Raw genomic sequence first — 14,865 nt, forward strand, 5'->3', positions numbered from 1 at the left:
TGAGAAAGAAAGACTCTGAGAAAAGGATGAACCATACGTGGCGAACTAAGGAAGTTAAGGATGGAATCAAATTGAAAACAAAGGCGTACAGTGTTGTGAATATTAGCGGTAGGGCAGAAGATTGGGATATCTTTAGAAACCAGCAAAGGACAATTAAAAAAATGAGGGAGAAAATAGATTATGAGTAAACCAACAAGAAATATAAAAACAGACAGTAAGAGATTCTACACGTAAATAAAAAGGAAGAGAGCAGCTGAAGTAAACATTGGTCCCTTAGAGGATGAGACTGGGGAATTAATAATGGGAAACAGGGAAATGGCAGAGACTTTGAATAAATATTTTGTATCGGTCTTCACGGTAGAAGACACTAAAAGCATCCCAATAATAATAATAGATAAACAAGAAGCTACAGGTAGGAAGGAACTTAAAACAATCACTTTCACTAGAGAAAAAGTACTAGGCAAATTAATGGGACTAAAGGCGGACAAGTCCCCTGGACCTGATGGCCTGCATCCTAGGGCCTTAAAAGAAGTGGCTGCAGAGATAGTGGATGCATTGGTTTTAATCTACCAAAATTCCCTGGATTCTGGTCCCAGTGGATTGGAAAATCGCAAATCTAACACCACTTTTGAAGGAGGGAGACCGAAAGCAGGAAACTATAGACCTATTAGCCTGACATCTGTCATTGGGAAAATTCTGGAGTCCATTATTAAGGAAGTAGTAGCAGGACATTTAGAAAATCAAAATAACATAAGAACATAAGAAATAGGAGCAGAAGTAGGCCACCTGGCCCCTCGAGCCTGCTCCACCATTTAATAAGATCATGGCTGATGGACTCAATTCCACTTCCTTGCCCGCTCCCCATAACCCCTTATTGCTCAAAAATCTGTCTATCTCTGCCTTAAATATATTCAATGACCCAGCCTCCACAGCTCTCTGGGGCAGAGAATTCCACAGATTTACAACCCTCAGAGAAGAAATTCCTTCTCATCTCAATTTTAAATGGGCTGCCCCTTATTCTAAGACTATGTCCCCTAGTTTTGGTTTCCCCTATGAGTGGAAATATCCTCTCTGCATCCAACTTGTCGAGCCCCCTCATTATCTTATATGTTTCGATAAGATCATCTCTCATTCTTCTGAAATTCAATGTGTATGGGCTCAACCTACTCAACCTTTCCTCATAAGTCAACCCCCTCATCTCTGGAATCAACCGAGTGAAACTTCTCTGAACAGCCTCCAATGCAAGTATATCTTTTCTTATATACGGAGACCAACACTGTACGCTGTACTCCAGGTGTGGCCTCACCAATACACTGTACAGTTGTAGTGGGACTTCTCTGCTTTTATACTCTATCCCCCTTGCAATAAAGGCCAACATTCTATTTGCCTTCCTGATCACTTTCTGTACCTGTATACTGACTTTTTGTATTTCATGTGCAAGGATCCCTAGGTCCCTCTGTACTGCAGCACTTTGCAATTTTTCTCGATTTAAATTATAATTTGCTTTCCTATTTTTTCTGCCGAAGTAGATAACCTCACATTTTCCCACATTATACTCCACCTGCCAAATTTTTGCCCACTCACAGTCTGTCTATATCCCTTTGTAGATTTTTTGTGTCCTCCTCACAATTTACTTTCCCACCCATCTTTGTATCATCAGCAAACTTGGTTACATTACACTCGGTCCGTTCATCCAAGTCATTAATATAGATTGTAAATAGTTGAGGACCCCGATCCCTGCGGCATCCCACGAGTCACTGCCAACCGGAAAATGACCCATTTATCCCGACTCTGTTAGTTAGCCAATCCTCTGTCCATGCTAATATATTACCCCCAACACCGTAAACAACTTTCTTTTACAGTAACCTTTTATGTGGCACCTTATCAAATGCCTGCTGGAAATCCAAATACACCCACATCCACTGGTCCCCCCTTATCCACCCTGCTCGTTACATCCTCAAAGAACTCCAGCAAATTTGTCAAACATGATTTCCCTTTCATAAAACCATGCTGTCTCTGCTTGATTGAATCATGCTTTTCCAAATGTCCTGCTACTGCTTCCTTAATAATGGACTCCAACATTTTCCCAACGACAGATGTTAGGCTAACTGGTCTATAGTTTCCTGCTTTCTGTCTGCCTCCTTTTTTAAATAGAGGCGTTACATTTACGGTTTTCCAATTCGCTGGGACCGCCCCAGAATCCAGGGAATTGATTACAACCAATGCATCCACTATCTCTACAGGCACCTCTCTCAAGACCCTAGGATGTAAGCTATCAGGTCCAGGGGACTTATCCACCTTCAGTCCCATTATTTTACCGAGTATTTTTTCTTTAGTCATAGTGATTGTTTTAAGTTCCTCCCTCCCTATAGCCCCTTGATTATCCATTATTGAGATGTTTTTAGTGTCTGCTACCATGAAGAGTGATACAAAATACAGTCAGTCAGTCAGCATGGTTTTATGAAAGGGAAAGCGTGTTTGACAAATTTGCTGGAGTTCTTTGAGGATGTAATGAGCAGGGTGGATAAGGGGGAAGCAGCAGATATTGGGCCCGAATTTGGGGGACTTGCTGCCAGCTGCCGCCGAGTTTTCTTGGTGGTCTCCATGCTTTCTGGGCGCTCTCCCCTCCGAGCAAGTTTGGTCAGGTCGTGCTGCCGGCGGGGAGGGAAGACCGCTGGGGACCGCCCGCGTACAACACCGACAAAAGTCCTTCCGACCACTCACTCCCCAGATTGGTCCGGGCGCTCCTCCGCTCCAGCAGCAGAAGAGACCACCACATGGAGGCAGGTCTGACCTGAACAGTGAGTATTCAGACCTATAAGAAGACGTTAGTGCACTTGTTTTCTTCATTTCTTTCACAGTGATTTTGATGGATAGGGTCCTCTGAAGGATTTGTGGTAGCTTTTTTTCCCCATATGTTGAAGATTTTTTTTCCCGTTCCCCCCTCCCTGGGCCCGACTCTATTCTCGGTGTTACTTTGCCAAGGATCGCATTTACAACCCAGAATCCGACCTACCGCCCGTTGCCACCCAGAATCGGCATGTAATGCTCACTTTTCCCCCCGTTTTTCTACCAAACTTCCGCCCAAAGTACCGTCAGGATCTTTGCGGTCCTTTCGACGGTACTTGGGTGGAACTTAGGTTTGACCAAACTCGGGCCCACTGTGTATTTGGATTTTCAGAAGGCATTCGATAAGGTGCCACATAAAAGATTACTGCACAAGGTAAAAGCTCACGGGGTTGGGGTTAATATATTAGCATGGATAGAGGATTGGCTAACGAACAGAAAACAGAGAATCGGGATAAATGGGTCATTTTCCAGTTGGCAAACAGTGACTAGTGGGGTGCCATAGGGATCAGTGCTGGGGCCTCAACTATTTACAATCTATATTAATGACTTGGATGAAGGGACGGACTGCGTTGCAGCCACATTTGCTGATGATACAAAGATAGGTGGCAAAGCAAATTGTGAGGAGGACACAAAGAATCTGCAAAGGGATATAGACAGGCTCAGTGAGTGGGCAAACATTTGGCAGATGGTGCATAATGTGGAAAATGTGAGGTTATCCGTTTGGGAGGAAGAATAAAAAAACAAATTATTAATTAAATGGAGAGAGACTACAAAATGTTGCGGTACATGGGGGTCCTCATACATGAAACACAAAAAGTTAGCATGCAGATAGAGCAAATAATTATGGAGGCAAATGGAATGTTGGCCTTTATTGCAAGGGAGAATAGGGTATAAAAGCAGGGAAGTCCTGCTACAACTGTACAGGGTATTGGTGAGACCACAACCTGGAGTACTGCGTACAGTTTTGATGTCTTTATTTAAGAAGGGATACACTTGCATTGGAGGCAGTTCAGAGAAGGTTTACGAGGTTGATTCCTGAAATGAAGCAGCGAACTTATGAAGAAAGGTTGAGCAGGTTGGGCCTATACTCACTGGAGTTTAGAAGAATGAGGTGTGATCTTATTGAAACATAGGATTATGAGGGGGCTTGACAGGGTAGATGCAGAGAGGATGTTTCCACTCGTGGGTGAATCTACAACCAGGGGGCATAGTTTCAGAATAAGGGGTCGTCCATTTAAAACAGAAATGAGGAGGAATTTCTTCTTTCAGAGGATCGTGAATCTGTGGAATTCTCCACCCGAGAGTGTTGTGGAGGCTGGGTCATTGAATATATTTAAGGTGGAGATTTTGAACAATAAGGGAGTTAAGGGAGTAAAGGGTTCTGGGGAGCAGGCAGGGAAGTGGAGTTGAGCCCAAGATCAGATCAGCCATGATCTTGCTGATTGGCAGAACAGGTTCCATCACACAATAAATGTTTATTCTCCAAACAAAAGGAATGTTATTCTGAGCTGCCCTGACTTAGGATAGTTTAAAGGTTTCGAACAGGACTTGACCTTAATGAGGAACTCAGCATCTTCAATCTGCGATGGAATGTCCGATAATGTGTTGAAGATGGAAGCTGAATTTTCTGACAGGATGAGCTCCTCTTCCTAAAGAAGCAATGAATTTCAGTTTATATATCTCCTTACAAGCTATTATATTAACAAAAATAACAATCACGGCAGCAATATCCTGCAAACAGCAATCAATGACCCAATGACCAGTTGCTGTCTTTTGGCGACGTTTTTTCACAGAGGATACTGGAATAACTCACGAATCTTTGTCAAACATCACCATGGGATCATTCACATCCACCCAAGCAAGTTTTGGTGCAATGTCTCACCCACAATACAAAACCACTGGCAGTACAGGACTCGGCCCAGTGATGCACTCCCACCGTTAAACCACCCCATTACACGGCCCCCCCAATTCACTGCTCTCCACATCCCCCCCACACACTGCTCTCCCCCCCACCCCACACACCGCTCTCCCTCCGACACCCCACACACTGCTCTCCCCCCCACCCCACACACCGCTCTCCCTCCGACACCCCACACACCGCTCTCCCTCCGACACCCCACACACCGCTCTCCCTCCGACACCCCACACACTGCTCTCCCTCCGACACCCCACACACTGCTCTCCCCCCGACACCCCACACCCCGCTCTCCCTCCGACACCCCACACCCCGCTCTCCCTCCGACACCCCACACACCGCTCTCCCTCCGACACCCCACACACTGCTCTCCCCCCGACCCCACACCCCGCTCTCCCTCCGACACCCCACACACTGCTCTCCCCCCCACCCCACACACCGCTCTCCCTCCGACACCCCACACACTGCTCTCCCTCCGACACCCCACACACCGCTCTCCCTCCGACACCCCACACACCGCTCTCCCTCCGACACCCCACACACTGCTCTCCCTCCGACACCCCACACACTGCTCTCCCCCCGACACCCCACACCCCGCTCTCCCTCCGACACCCCACACACTGCTCTCCCCCCGACACCCCACACCCCGCTCTCCCTCCGACACCCCACACACCGCTCTCCCTCCGAAACCCCACACCCCGCTCTCCCTCCGACAACCCACACACTGCTCTCCCCCCCACCCCACACACCGCTCTCCCTCCGACACCCCACACACTGCTCTCCCCCCACCCCACACACTGCTCTCCCCCCCCACCCCACACACTGCTCTCCCCCCGACCCCACACCCCGCTCTCCCTCCGACACCCCACACACTGCTCTCCCCCCGACCCCACACCCCGCTCTCCCTCCGACAACCCACACACCGCTCCCCCCCCACCCCACACACTGCTCTCCCTCCGACACCCCACACACTGCTCTCCCCCCCACCCCACACACCGCTCTCCCCCCGACACCCCACACACTGCTCTCCCTCCGACACCCCACACCCCGCTCTCCCTCCGACACCCCACACACTGCTCTCCCCCCGACCCCACACCCCGCTCTCCCTCCGACAACCCACACACTGCTCTCCCCCCCACCCCACACCCCGCTCTCCCCCCGACCCCACACACCGCTCTCCCTCCGACACCCCACACACTGCTCTCCCCCCGACCCCACACACTGCTCTCCCTCCGACACCCCACACCCCGCTCTCCCCCCGACCCCACACACCGCTCTCCCTCCGACACCCCACACACTGCTCTCCCCCCGACCCCACACACTGCTCTCCCTCCGACACCCCACACACTGCTCTCCCTCCGACACCCCACACACCGCTCTCCCCCCCACCCCACACACTGCTCTCCCTCCGACACCCCACACCCCGCTCTCCCTCCGACACCCCACACACTGCTCTCCCTCCGACACCCCACACACCGCTCTCCCCCCCACCCCACACACTGCTCTCCCTCCGACACCCCACACCCCGCTCTCCCTCCGACACCCCACACCCCGCTCTCCCTCCGACAACCCACACACTGCTCTCCCCCCCACCCCACACACCGCTCTCCCTCCGACACCCCACACACTGCTCTCCCTCCGACACCCCACACACCGCTCTCCCTCCGACACCCCACACACCGCTCTCCCTCCGACACCCCACACACCGCTCTCCCCCCCACCCCACACCCCGCTCTCCCTCCGACACCCCACACACTGCTCTCCCCCCCACCCCACACACTGCTCTCCCTCCGACACCCCACACACCGCTCTCCCTCCGACACCCCACACCCCGCTCTCCCTCCGACACCCCACACACTGCTCTCCCTCCGACACCCCACACACTGCTCTCCCTCCGACACCCCACACACTGCTCTCCCTCCGACACCCCACACAACGCTCTCCCTCCGACACCCCACACAACGCTCTCCCTCCGACACCCCACACACCGCTCTCCCTCCGACACCCCACACACCGCTCTCCCTCCGACACCCCACACACCGCTCTCCCTCCGACACCCCACACACTGCTCTCCCTCCGACACCCCACACCCCGCTCTCCCTCCGACACCCCACACACTGCTCTCCCTCCGACACCCCACACCCCGCTCTCCCTCCGACACCCCACACCCCGCTCTCCCTCCGACACCCCACACCCCGCTCTCCCTCCGACACCCCACACCCCGCTCTCCCTCCGACACCCCACACCCCGCTCTCCCTCCGACACCCCACACCCCGCTCTCCCTCCGACACCCCACACACTGCTCTCCCTCCGACACCCCACACCCCGCTCTCCCTCCGACACCCCACACCCCGCTCTCCCTCCGACACCCCACACACTGCTCTCCCTCCGACACCCCACACACTGCTCTCCCTCCGACACCCCACACACTGCTCTCCCCCCACCCCACACACTGCTCTCCCCCCACCCCACACACTGCTCTCCCTCCGACACCCCACACACTACTCTCCCTCCGACACCCCACACACTGCTCTCCCCCCCACCCCACACCCCGCTCTCCCTCCGACACCCCACACCCCGCTCTCCCCCCCCACCCCACACCCCGCTCTCCCTCCGACACCCCACACACCGCTCTCCCTCCGACACCCCACACACCGCTCTCCCTCCGACGCCCCACACCCAGCTCTCCCTCCGACACCCCACACCCCGCTCTCCCCCCGACCCCACACACTGCTCTCCCCCCCACCCCATACCCCGCTCTCCCTCCGACACCCCACACACTGCTCTCCCCCCGACCCCACACCCCGCTCTCCCTCCGACACCCCACACCCCGCTCCCCCCGCAACCCCACACCCCGCTCTCACCCGACCCCACACCCCGCTCTCCCTCCGACACCCCACACCCCGCTCTCCCTCCGACACCCCACACCCCGCTCTCCCTCCGACACCCCACACCCCGCTCTCCCCCCGACCCCACACCCCGCTCTCCCTCCGACACCCCACACACTGCTCTCCCTCCGACACCCCACACACCGCTCTCCCCCCGACCCCACACCCCGCTCTCCCTCCGACACCCCACACCCCGCTCTCCCCCCGACACCCCACACACTGCTCTCCCTCCGACACCCCACACACCGCTCTCCCCCCGACCCCACACCCCGCTCTCCCTCCGACACCCCACACACCGCTCTCCCCCCGACCCCACACCCCGCTCTCCCTCCGACACCCCACACACTGCTCTCCCTCCGACACCCCACACCCCGCTCTCCCTCCGACACCCCACACACTGCTCTCCCTCCGACACCCCACACCCCGCTCTCCCTCCGACACCCCACACCCCGCTCTCCCTCCGACACCCCACACACTGCTCTCCCTCCGACACCCCACACACTTCTCTCCCCCCCACCCCACACACCGCTCTCCCTCCGACACCCCACACCCCGCTCTCCCTCCGACACCCCACACACTGCTCTCCCCCCCACCCCACACACCGCTCTCCCTCCGACACCCCACACACTGCTCTCCCTCCGACACCCCACACACTGCTCTCCCCCCCACCCCACACACCGCTCTCCCTCCGACACCCCACACCCCGCTCTCCCTCCGACACCCCACACACTGCTCTCCCCCCCACCCCACCCACCGCTCTCCCTCCGACCCCACACCCCGCTCTCCCTCCGACCCCACACCCCGCTCTCCCTCCGACACCCCACACACTGCTCTCCCCCCCACCCCACACACCGCTCTCCCTCCGACACCCCACACACTGCTCTCCCTCCGACACCCCACACACTGCTCTCCCCCCCACCCCACACACTGCTCTCCCTCCGACCCCACACACCGCTCTCCCTCCGACACCCCACACACCGCTCTCCCTCCGACCCCGCACCCCGCTCTCCCTCCGACACCCCACACACTACTCTCCCCCCACCCCACACACTGCTCTCCCTCCGACACCCCACACCCCGCTCTCCCCCCCGACCCCACACCCCGCTCTCCCTCCGACACCCCACACACTGCTCTCCCCCCGACCCCACACCCCGCTCTCCCTCCGACACCCCACACCCCGCTCTCCCTCCGACACCCCACACCCCGCTCTCCCTCCGACACCCCACACACTGCTCTCCCTCCGACACCCCACACACCGCTCTCCCTCCGACACCCCACACCCCGCTCTCCCTCCAACACCTCACACCCCGCTCTCCCTCCGACACCCCACACACTGCTCTCCCCCCCACCCCACACCCCGCTCTCCCCCCGACACCCCACACCCCGCTCTCCCTCCGACACCCCACACCCCGCTCTCCCTCCGACACCCCACACCCCGCTCTCCCTCCGACACCCCACACACTGCTCTCCCTCCGACACCCCACACACTGCTCTCCCCCCCACCCCATACCCCGCTCTCCCCCCCACCCCATACCCCGCTCTCCCTCCGACACCCCACACCCCGCTCTCCCTCCGACACCCCACACCCCGCTCTCCCTCCGACACCCCACACACTGCTCTCCCTCCGACACCCCACACACTGCTCTCCCTCCGACACCCCACACACTGCTCTCCCCCCACCCCACACACTGCTCTCCCCCCACCCCACACACTGCTCTCCCTCCGACACCCCACACACTGCTCTCCCTCCGACACCCCACACACTGCTCTCCCCCCCACCCCACACCCCGCTCTCCCTCCGACACCCCACACCCCGCTCTCCCCCCCCACCCCACACCCCGCTCTCCCTCCGACACCCCACACACCGCTCTCCCTCCGACACCCCACACACCGCTCTCCCTCCGACGCCCCACACCCAGCTCTCCCTCCGACACCCCACACCCCGCTCTCCCCCCGACCCCACACACTGCTCTCCCCCCCACCCCATACCCCGCTCTCCCTCCGACACCCCACACACTGCTCTCCCCCCGACCCCACACCCCGCTCTCCCTCCGACACCCCACACCCCGCTCCCCCCCCAACCCCACACCCCGCTCTCACCCGACCCCACACCCCGCTCTCCCTCCGACACCCCACACCCCGCTCTCCCTCCGACACCCCACACCCCGCTCTCCCTCCGACACCCCACACCCCGCTCTCCCCCCGACCCCACACCCCGCTCTCCCTCCGACACCCCACACACTGCTCTCCCTCCGACACCCCACACACCGCTCTCCCCCCGACCCCACACCCCGCTCTCCCTCCGACACCCCACACCCCGCTCTCCCCCCGACACCCCACACACTGCTCTCCCTCCGACACCCCACACACCGCTCTCCCCCCGACCCCACACCCCGCTCTCCCTCCGACACCCCACACACCGCTCTCCCCCCGACCCCACACCCCGCTCTCCCTCCGACACCCCACACACTGCTCTCCCTCCGACACCCCACACCCCGCTCTCCCTCCGACACCCCACACACTGCTCTCCCTCCGACACCCCACACCCCGCTCTCCCTCCGACACCCCACACCCCGCTCTCCCTCCGACACCCCACACACTGCTCTCCCTCCGACACCCCACACACTTCTCTCCCCCCCACCCCACACACCGCTCTCCCTCCGACACCCCACACCCCGCTCTCCCTCCGACACCCCACACACTGCTCTCCCCCCCACCCCACACACCGCTCTCCCTCCGACACCCCACACACTGCTCTCCCTCCGACACCCCACACACTGCTCTCCCCCCCACCCCACACACCGCTCTCCCTCCGACACCCCACACCCCGCTCTCCCTCCGACACCCCACACACTGCTCTCCCCCCCACCCCACCCACCGCTCTCCCTCCGACCCCACACCCCGCTCTCCCTCCGACCCCACACCCCGCTCTCCCTCCGACCCCACACCCCGCTCTCCCTCCGACACCCCACACACTGCTCTCCCCCCCACCCCACACACCGCTCTCCCTCCGACACCCCACACACTGCTCTCCCCCCCACCCCACCCACCGCTCTCCCTCCGACCCCACACCCCGCTCTCCCTCCGACACCCCACACACTGCTCTCCCTCCGACACCCCACACACTGCTCTCCCCCCGACCCCACACCCCGCTCTCCCTCCGACACCCCACACACTGCTCTCCCTCCGACACCCCACACACTGCTCTCCCCCCCACCCCACACACTGCTCTCCCTCCGACCCCACACACCGCTCTCCCTCCGACACCCCACACACCGCTCTCCCTCCGACCCCGCACCCCGCTCTCCCTCCGACACCCCACACACTACTCTCCCCCCACCCCACACACTGCTCTCCCTCCGACACCCCACACCCCGCTCTCCCCCCCGACCCCACACCCCGCTCTCCCTCCGACACCCCACACACTGCTCTCCCCCCGACCCCACACCCCGCTCTCCCTCCGACACCCCACACCCCGCTCTCCCTCCGACACCCCACACCCCGCTCTCCCTCCGACACCCCACACACTGCTCTCCCTCCGACACCCCACACACCGCTCTCCCTCCGACACCCCACACCCCGCTCTCCCTCCAACACCTCACACCCCGCTCTCCCTCCGACACCCCACACACTGCTCTCCCCCCCACCCCACACCCCGCTCTCCCCCCGACACCCCACACCCCGCTCTCCCTCCGACACCCCACACCCCGCTCTCCCTCCGACACCCCACACCCCGCTCTCCCTCCGACACCCCACACACTGCTCTCCCTCCGACACCCCACACACTGCTCTCCCCCCCACCCCATACCCCGCTCTCCCCCCCACCCCATACCCCGCTCTCCCTCCGACACCCCACACCCCGCTCTCCCTCCGACACCCCACACCCCGCTCTCCCTCCGACACCCCACACACTGCTCTCCCTCCGACACCCCACACACTGCTCTCCCCCCCACCCCATACCCCGCTCTCCCTCCGACACCCCACACACTGCTCTCCCCCCCCACCCCACACCCCGCTCTCCCCCCCCACCCCACACACCGCTCTCCCTCCGACACCCCACACACCGCTCTCCCTCCGACACCCCACACACTGCTCTCCCTCCGACACCCCACACACTGCTCTCCCTCCGACACCCCACACACTGCTCTCCCTCCGACACCCCACACACTGCTCTCCCTACGAAACCCCACACACTGCTCTCCCTCCGACACCCCACACACTGCTCTCCCTCCGACACCCCACACACTGCTCTCCCTCCGACACCCCACACACCGCTCTCCCTCCGACACCCCACACCCCGCTCTCCCTCCGACACCCCACACCCCGCTCTCCCTCCGACACCCCACACACCGCTCTCCCTCCGACCCCACACCCCGCTCTCCCACCGACCTCACACCCCGCTCTCCCTCCGACACCCCACACACTGCTCTCCCTCCGACACCCCACACCCCGCTCTCCCTCCGACACCCCACACACCGCTCTCCCTCCGACACCCCACACACCGCTCTCCCTCCGACACCCCACACACCGCTCTCCCTCCGACACCCCACACACCGCTCTCCCTCCGACACCCCACACACCGCTCTCCCTCCGACACCCCACACACCGCTCTCCCTCCGACACCCCACACACTGCTCTCCCTCCGACACCCCACACACTGCTCTCTCCCCCACCCCACACACCGCTCTCCCTCCGACACCCCACACACCGCTCTCCCTCCGACACCCCACACACTGCTCTCCCCCCCACCCCACACACCGCTCTCCCTCCGACACCCCACACACTGCTCTCCCTCCGACACCCCACACACTGCTCTCCCCCCGACCCCACACCCCGCTCTCCCTCCGACACCCCACACCCCGCTCTCCCCCCGACCCCACACCCCGCTCTCCCTCCGACAACCCACACACTGCTCTCCCCCCCACCCCACACACCGCTCTCCCTCCGACACCCCACACACTGCTCTCCCCCCCACCCCACACACCGCTCTCCCTCCGACCCCACACACCGCTCTCCCTCCGACACCCCACACACTGCTCTCCCCCCCACCCCACACCCCGCTCTCCCTCCGACACCCCACACCCCGCTCTCCCTCCGACACCCCACACACCGCTCTCCCTCCGAACCCACACACTGCTCTCCCCCCCACCCCACACACCGCTCTCCCTCCGACACCCCACACACTACTCTCCCCCCACCCCACACACTGCTCTCCCTCCGACACCCCACACCCCGCTCTCCCCCCCGACCCCACACCCCGCTCTCCCTCCGACACCCCACACACTGCTCTCCCCCCGACCCCACACCCCGCTCTCCCCCCCGACCCCACACCCCGCTCTCCCTCCGACACCCCACACCCCGCTCTCCCTCCGACACCCCACACACTGCTCTCCCCCCGACCCCACACCCCGCTCTCCCTCCGACACCCCACACACCGCTCTCCCTCCGACACCCCACACACTGCTCTCCCCCCCACCCCACACCCTGCTCTCCCTCCGACACCCCACACCCCGCTCTCCCTCCGACACCCCACACCCCGCTCTCCCCCCCCACCCCACACACTGCTCTCCCCCCGACCCCACACCCCGCTCTCCCTCCGACACCCCACACCCCGCTCTCCCCCCCCACCCCACACACTGCTCTCCCCCCGACCCCACACCCCGCTCTCCCTCCGACACCCCACACCCCGCTCTCCCTCCGACACCCCACACCCCGCTCTCCCTCCGACACCCCACACCCCGCTCTCCCCCCCCACCCCACACACTGCTCTCCCCCCCACCCCATACCCCGCTCTCCCTCCGACATCCCACACACTGCTCTCCCCCCTAACCCCACACCCCGCTCTCCCTCCGACACCCCACACACTGCTCTCCCCCCAACCCCACACCCCGCTCTCCCTCCGACACCCCACACACTGCTCTCCCTCCGACACCCCACACACCGCTCTCCCTCCGACACCCCACACCCCGCTCTCCCTCCGACACCCCACACCCCGCTCTCCCTCCGACACCCCACACACTGCTCTCCCCCCGACCCCACACCCCGCTCTCCCTCCGACACCCCACACCCCGCTCTCCCCCCCACCCCACACACTGCTCTCCCCCCGACCCCACACCCCGCTCTCCCTCCGACACCCCACACCCCGCTCTCCCCCCCCACCCCACACACTGCTCTCCCCCCGACCCCACACCCCGCTCTCCCTCCGACACCCCACACCCCGCTCTCCCTCCGACACCCACACCCCGCTCTCCCTCCGACACCCCACACCCCGCTCTCCCCCCCCACCCCACACACTGCTCTCCCCCCCACCCCATACCCCGCTCTCCCTCCGACATCCCACACACTGCTCTCCCCCCAACCCCACACCCCGCTCTCCCTCCGACACCCCACACACTGCTCTCCCTCCGACACCCCACACCCCGCTCTCCCTCCGACACCCCACACACTGCTCTCACCCCCACCCCACACACTGCTCTCCCTCCGACACCCCACACACTGCTCTCCCCCCAACCCCACACCCCGCTCTCCCTCCGACACCCCACACCCCGCTCTCCCTCCGACACCCCACACACCGCTCTCCCCCCCACCCCACACACCGCTCTCCTCCCCACCCCACACCCCGCTCTCCCTCCGACACCCCACACCCCGCTCTCCCTCCGACACCCCACACACCGCTCTCCCCCCCACCCCACACACCGCTCTCCTCCCCACCCCACACCCCGCTCTCCCTCCGACACCCCACACACTGCTCTCCCTCCGACACCCCACACACCGCTCTCCCTCCGACACCCCACACACCGCTCTCCCTCCGACACCCCACACACTGCTCTCCCTCCGACACCCCACACACTGCTCTCCCTCCGACACCCCACACACTGCTCTCCCCCCCACCCCACACCCCGCTCTCCCTCCGACACCCCACACACCGCTCTCCCCCGACCCCACACCCCGCTCTCCCTCCGACACCCCACACCCCGCTCTCCCTCCGACACCCCACACACTGCTCTCCCTCCGACACCCCACACACCGCTCTCCCTCCGACACCCCACACCCCGCTCTCCCTCCGACACCCCACACACTGCTCTCCCTCCGACACCCCACACACTGCTCTCCCTCCGACACCCCACACACCGCTCTCCCTCCGACACCCCACACACCGCTCTCCCTCCGACACCCCACACACTGCTCTCCCTCCGACACCCCACACCCCGC

General features: G+C 61.9%; 1 protein-coding gene across 1 annotated transcript in view; it reads right to left on the reverse strand.

The window, feature by feature from the left end:
* Positions 1 to 4,325: 4,325 nt before the first annotated feature.
* Positions 4,326 to 14,865, reverse strand: part of sgsm3 (small G protein signaling modulator 3) — a 396,544-nt gene continuing 386,004 nt past the window's right edge. Inside the window, exon 10 of the mRNA XM_070862088.1 lies at positions 4,326 to 4,499. Within this exon, the coding sequence (XP_070718189.1) occupies positions 4,326 to 4,499 (174 nt within the window). The remainder of the gene's footprint in view (positions 4,500 to 14,865) is intronic.

The sequence above is a fragment of the Pristiophorus japonicus genome, chromosome 19 (assembly GCF_044704955.1).
Source record: "Pristiophorus japonicus isolate sPriJap1 chromosome 19, sPriJap1.hap1, whole genome shotgun sequence".
NCBI classification, from domain to species: domain Eukaryota; kingdom Metazoa; phylum Chordata; class Chondrichthyes; family Pristiophoridae; genus Pristiophorus; species Pristiophorus japonicus.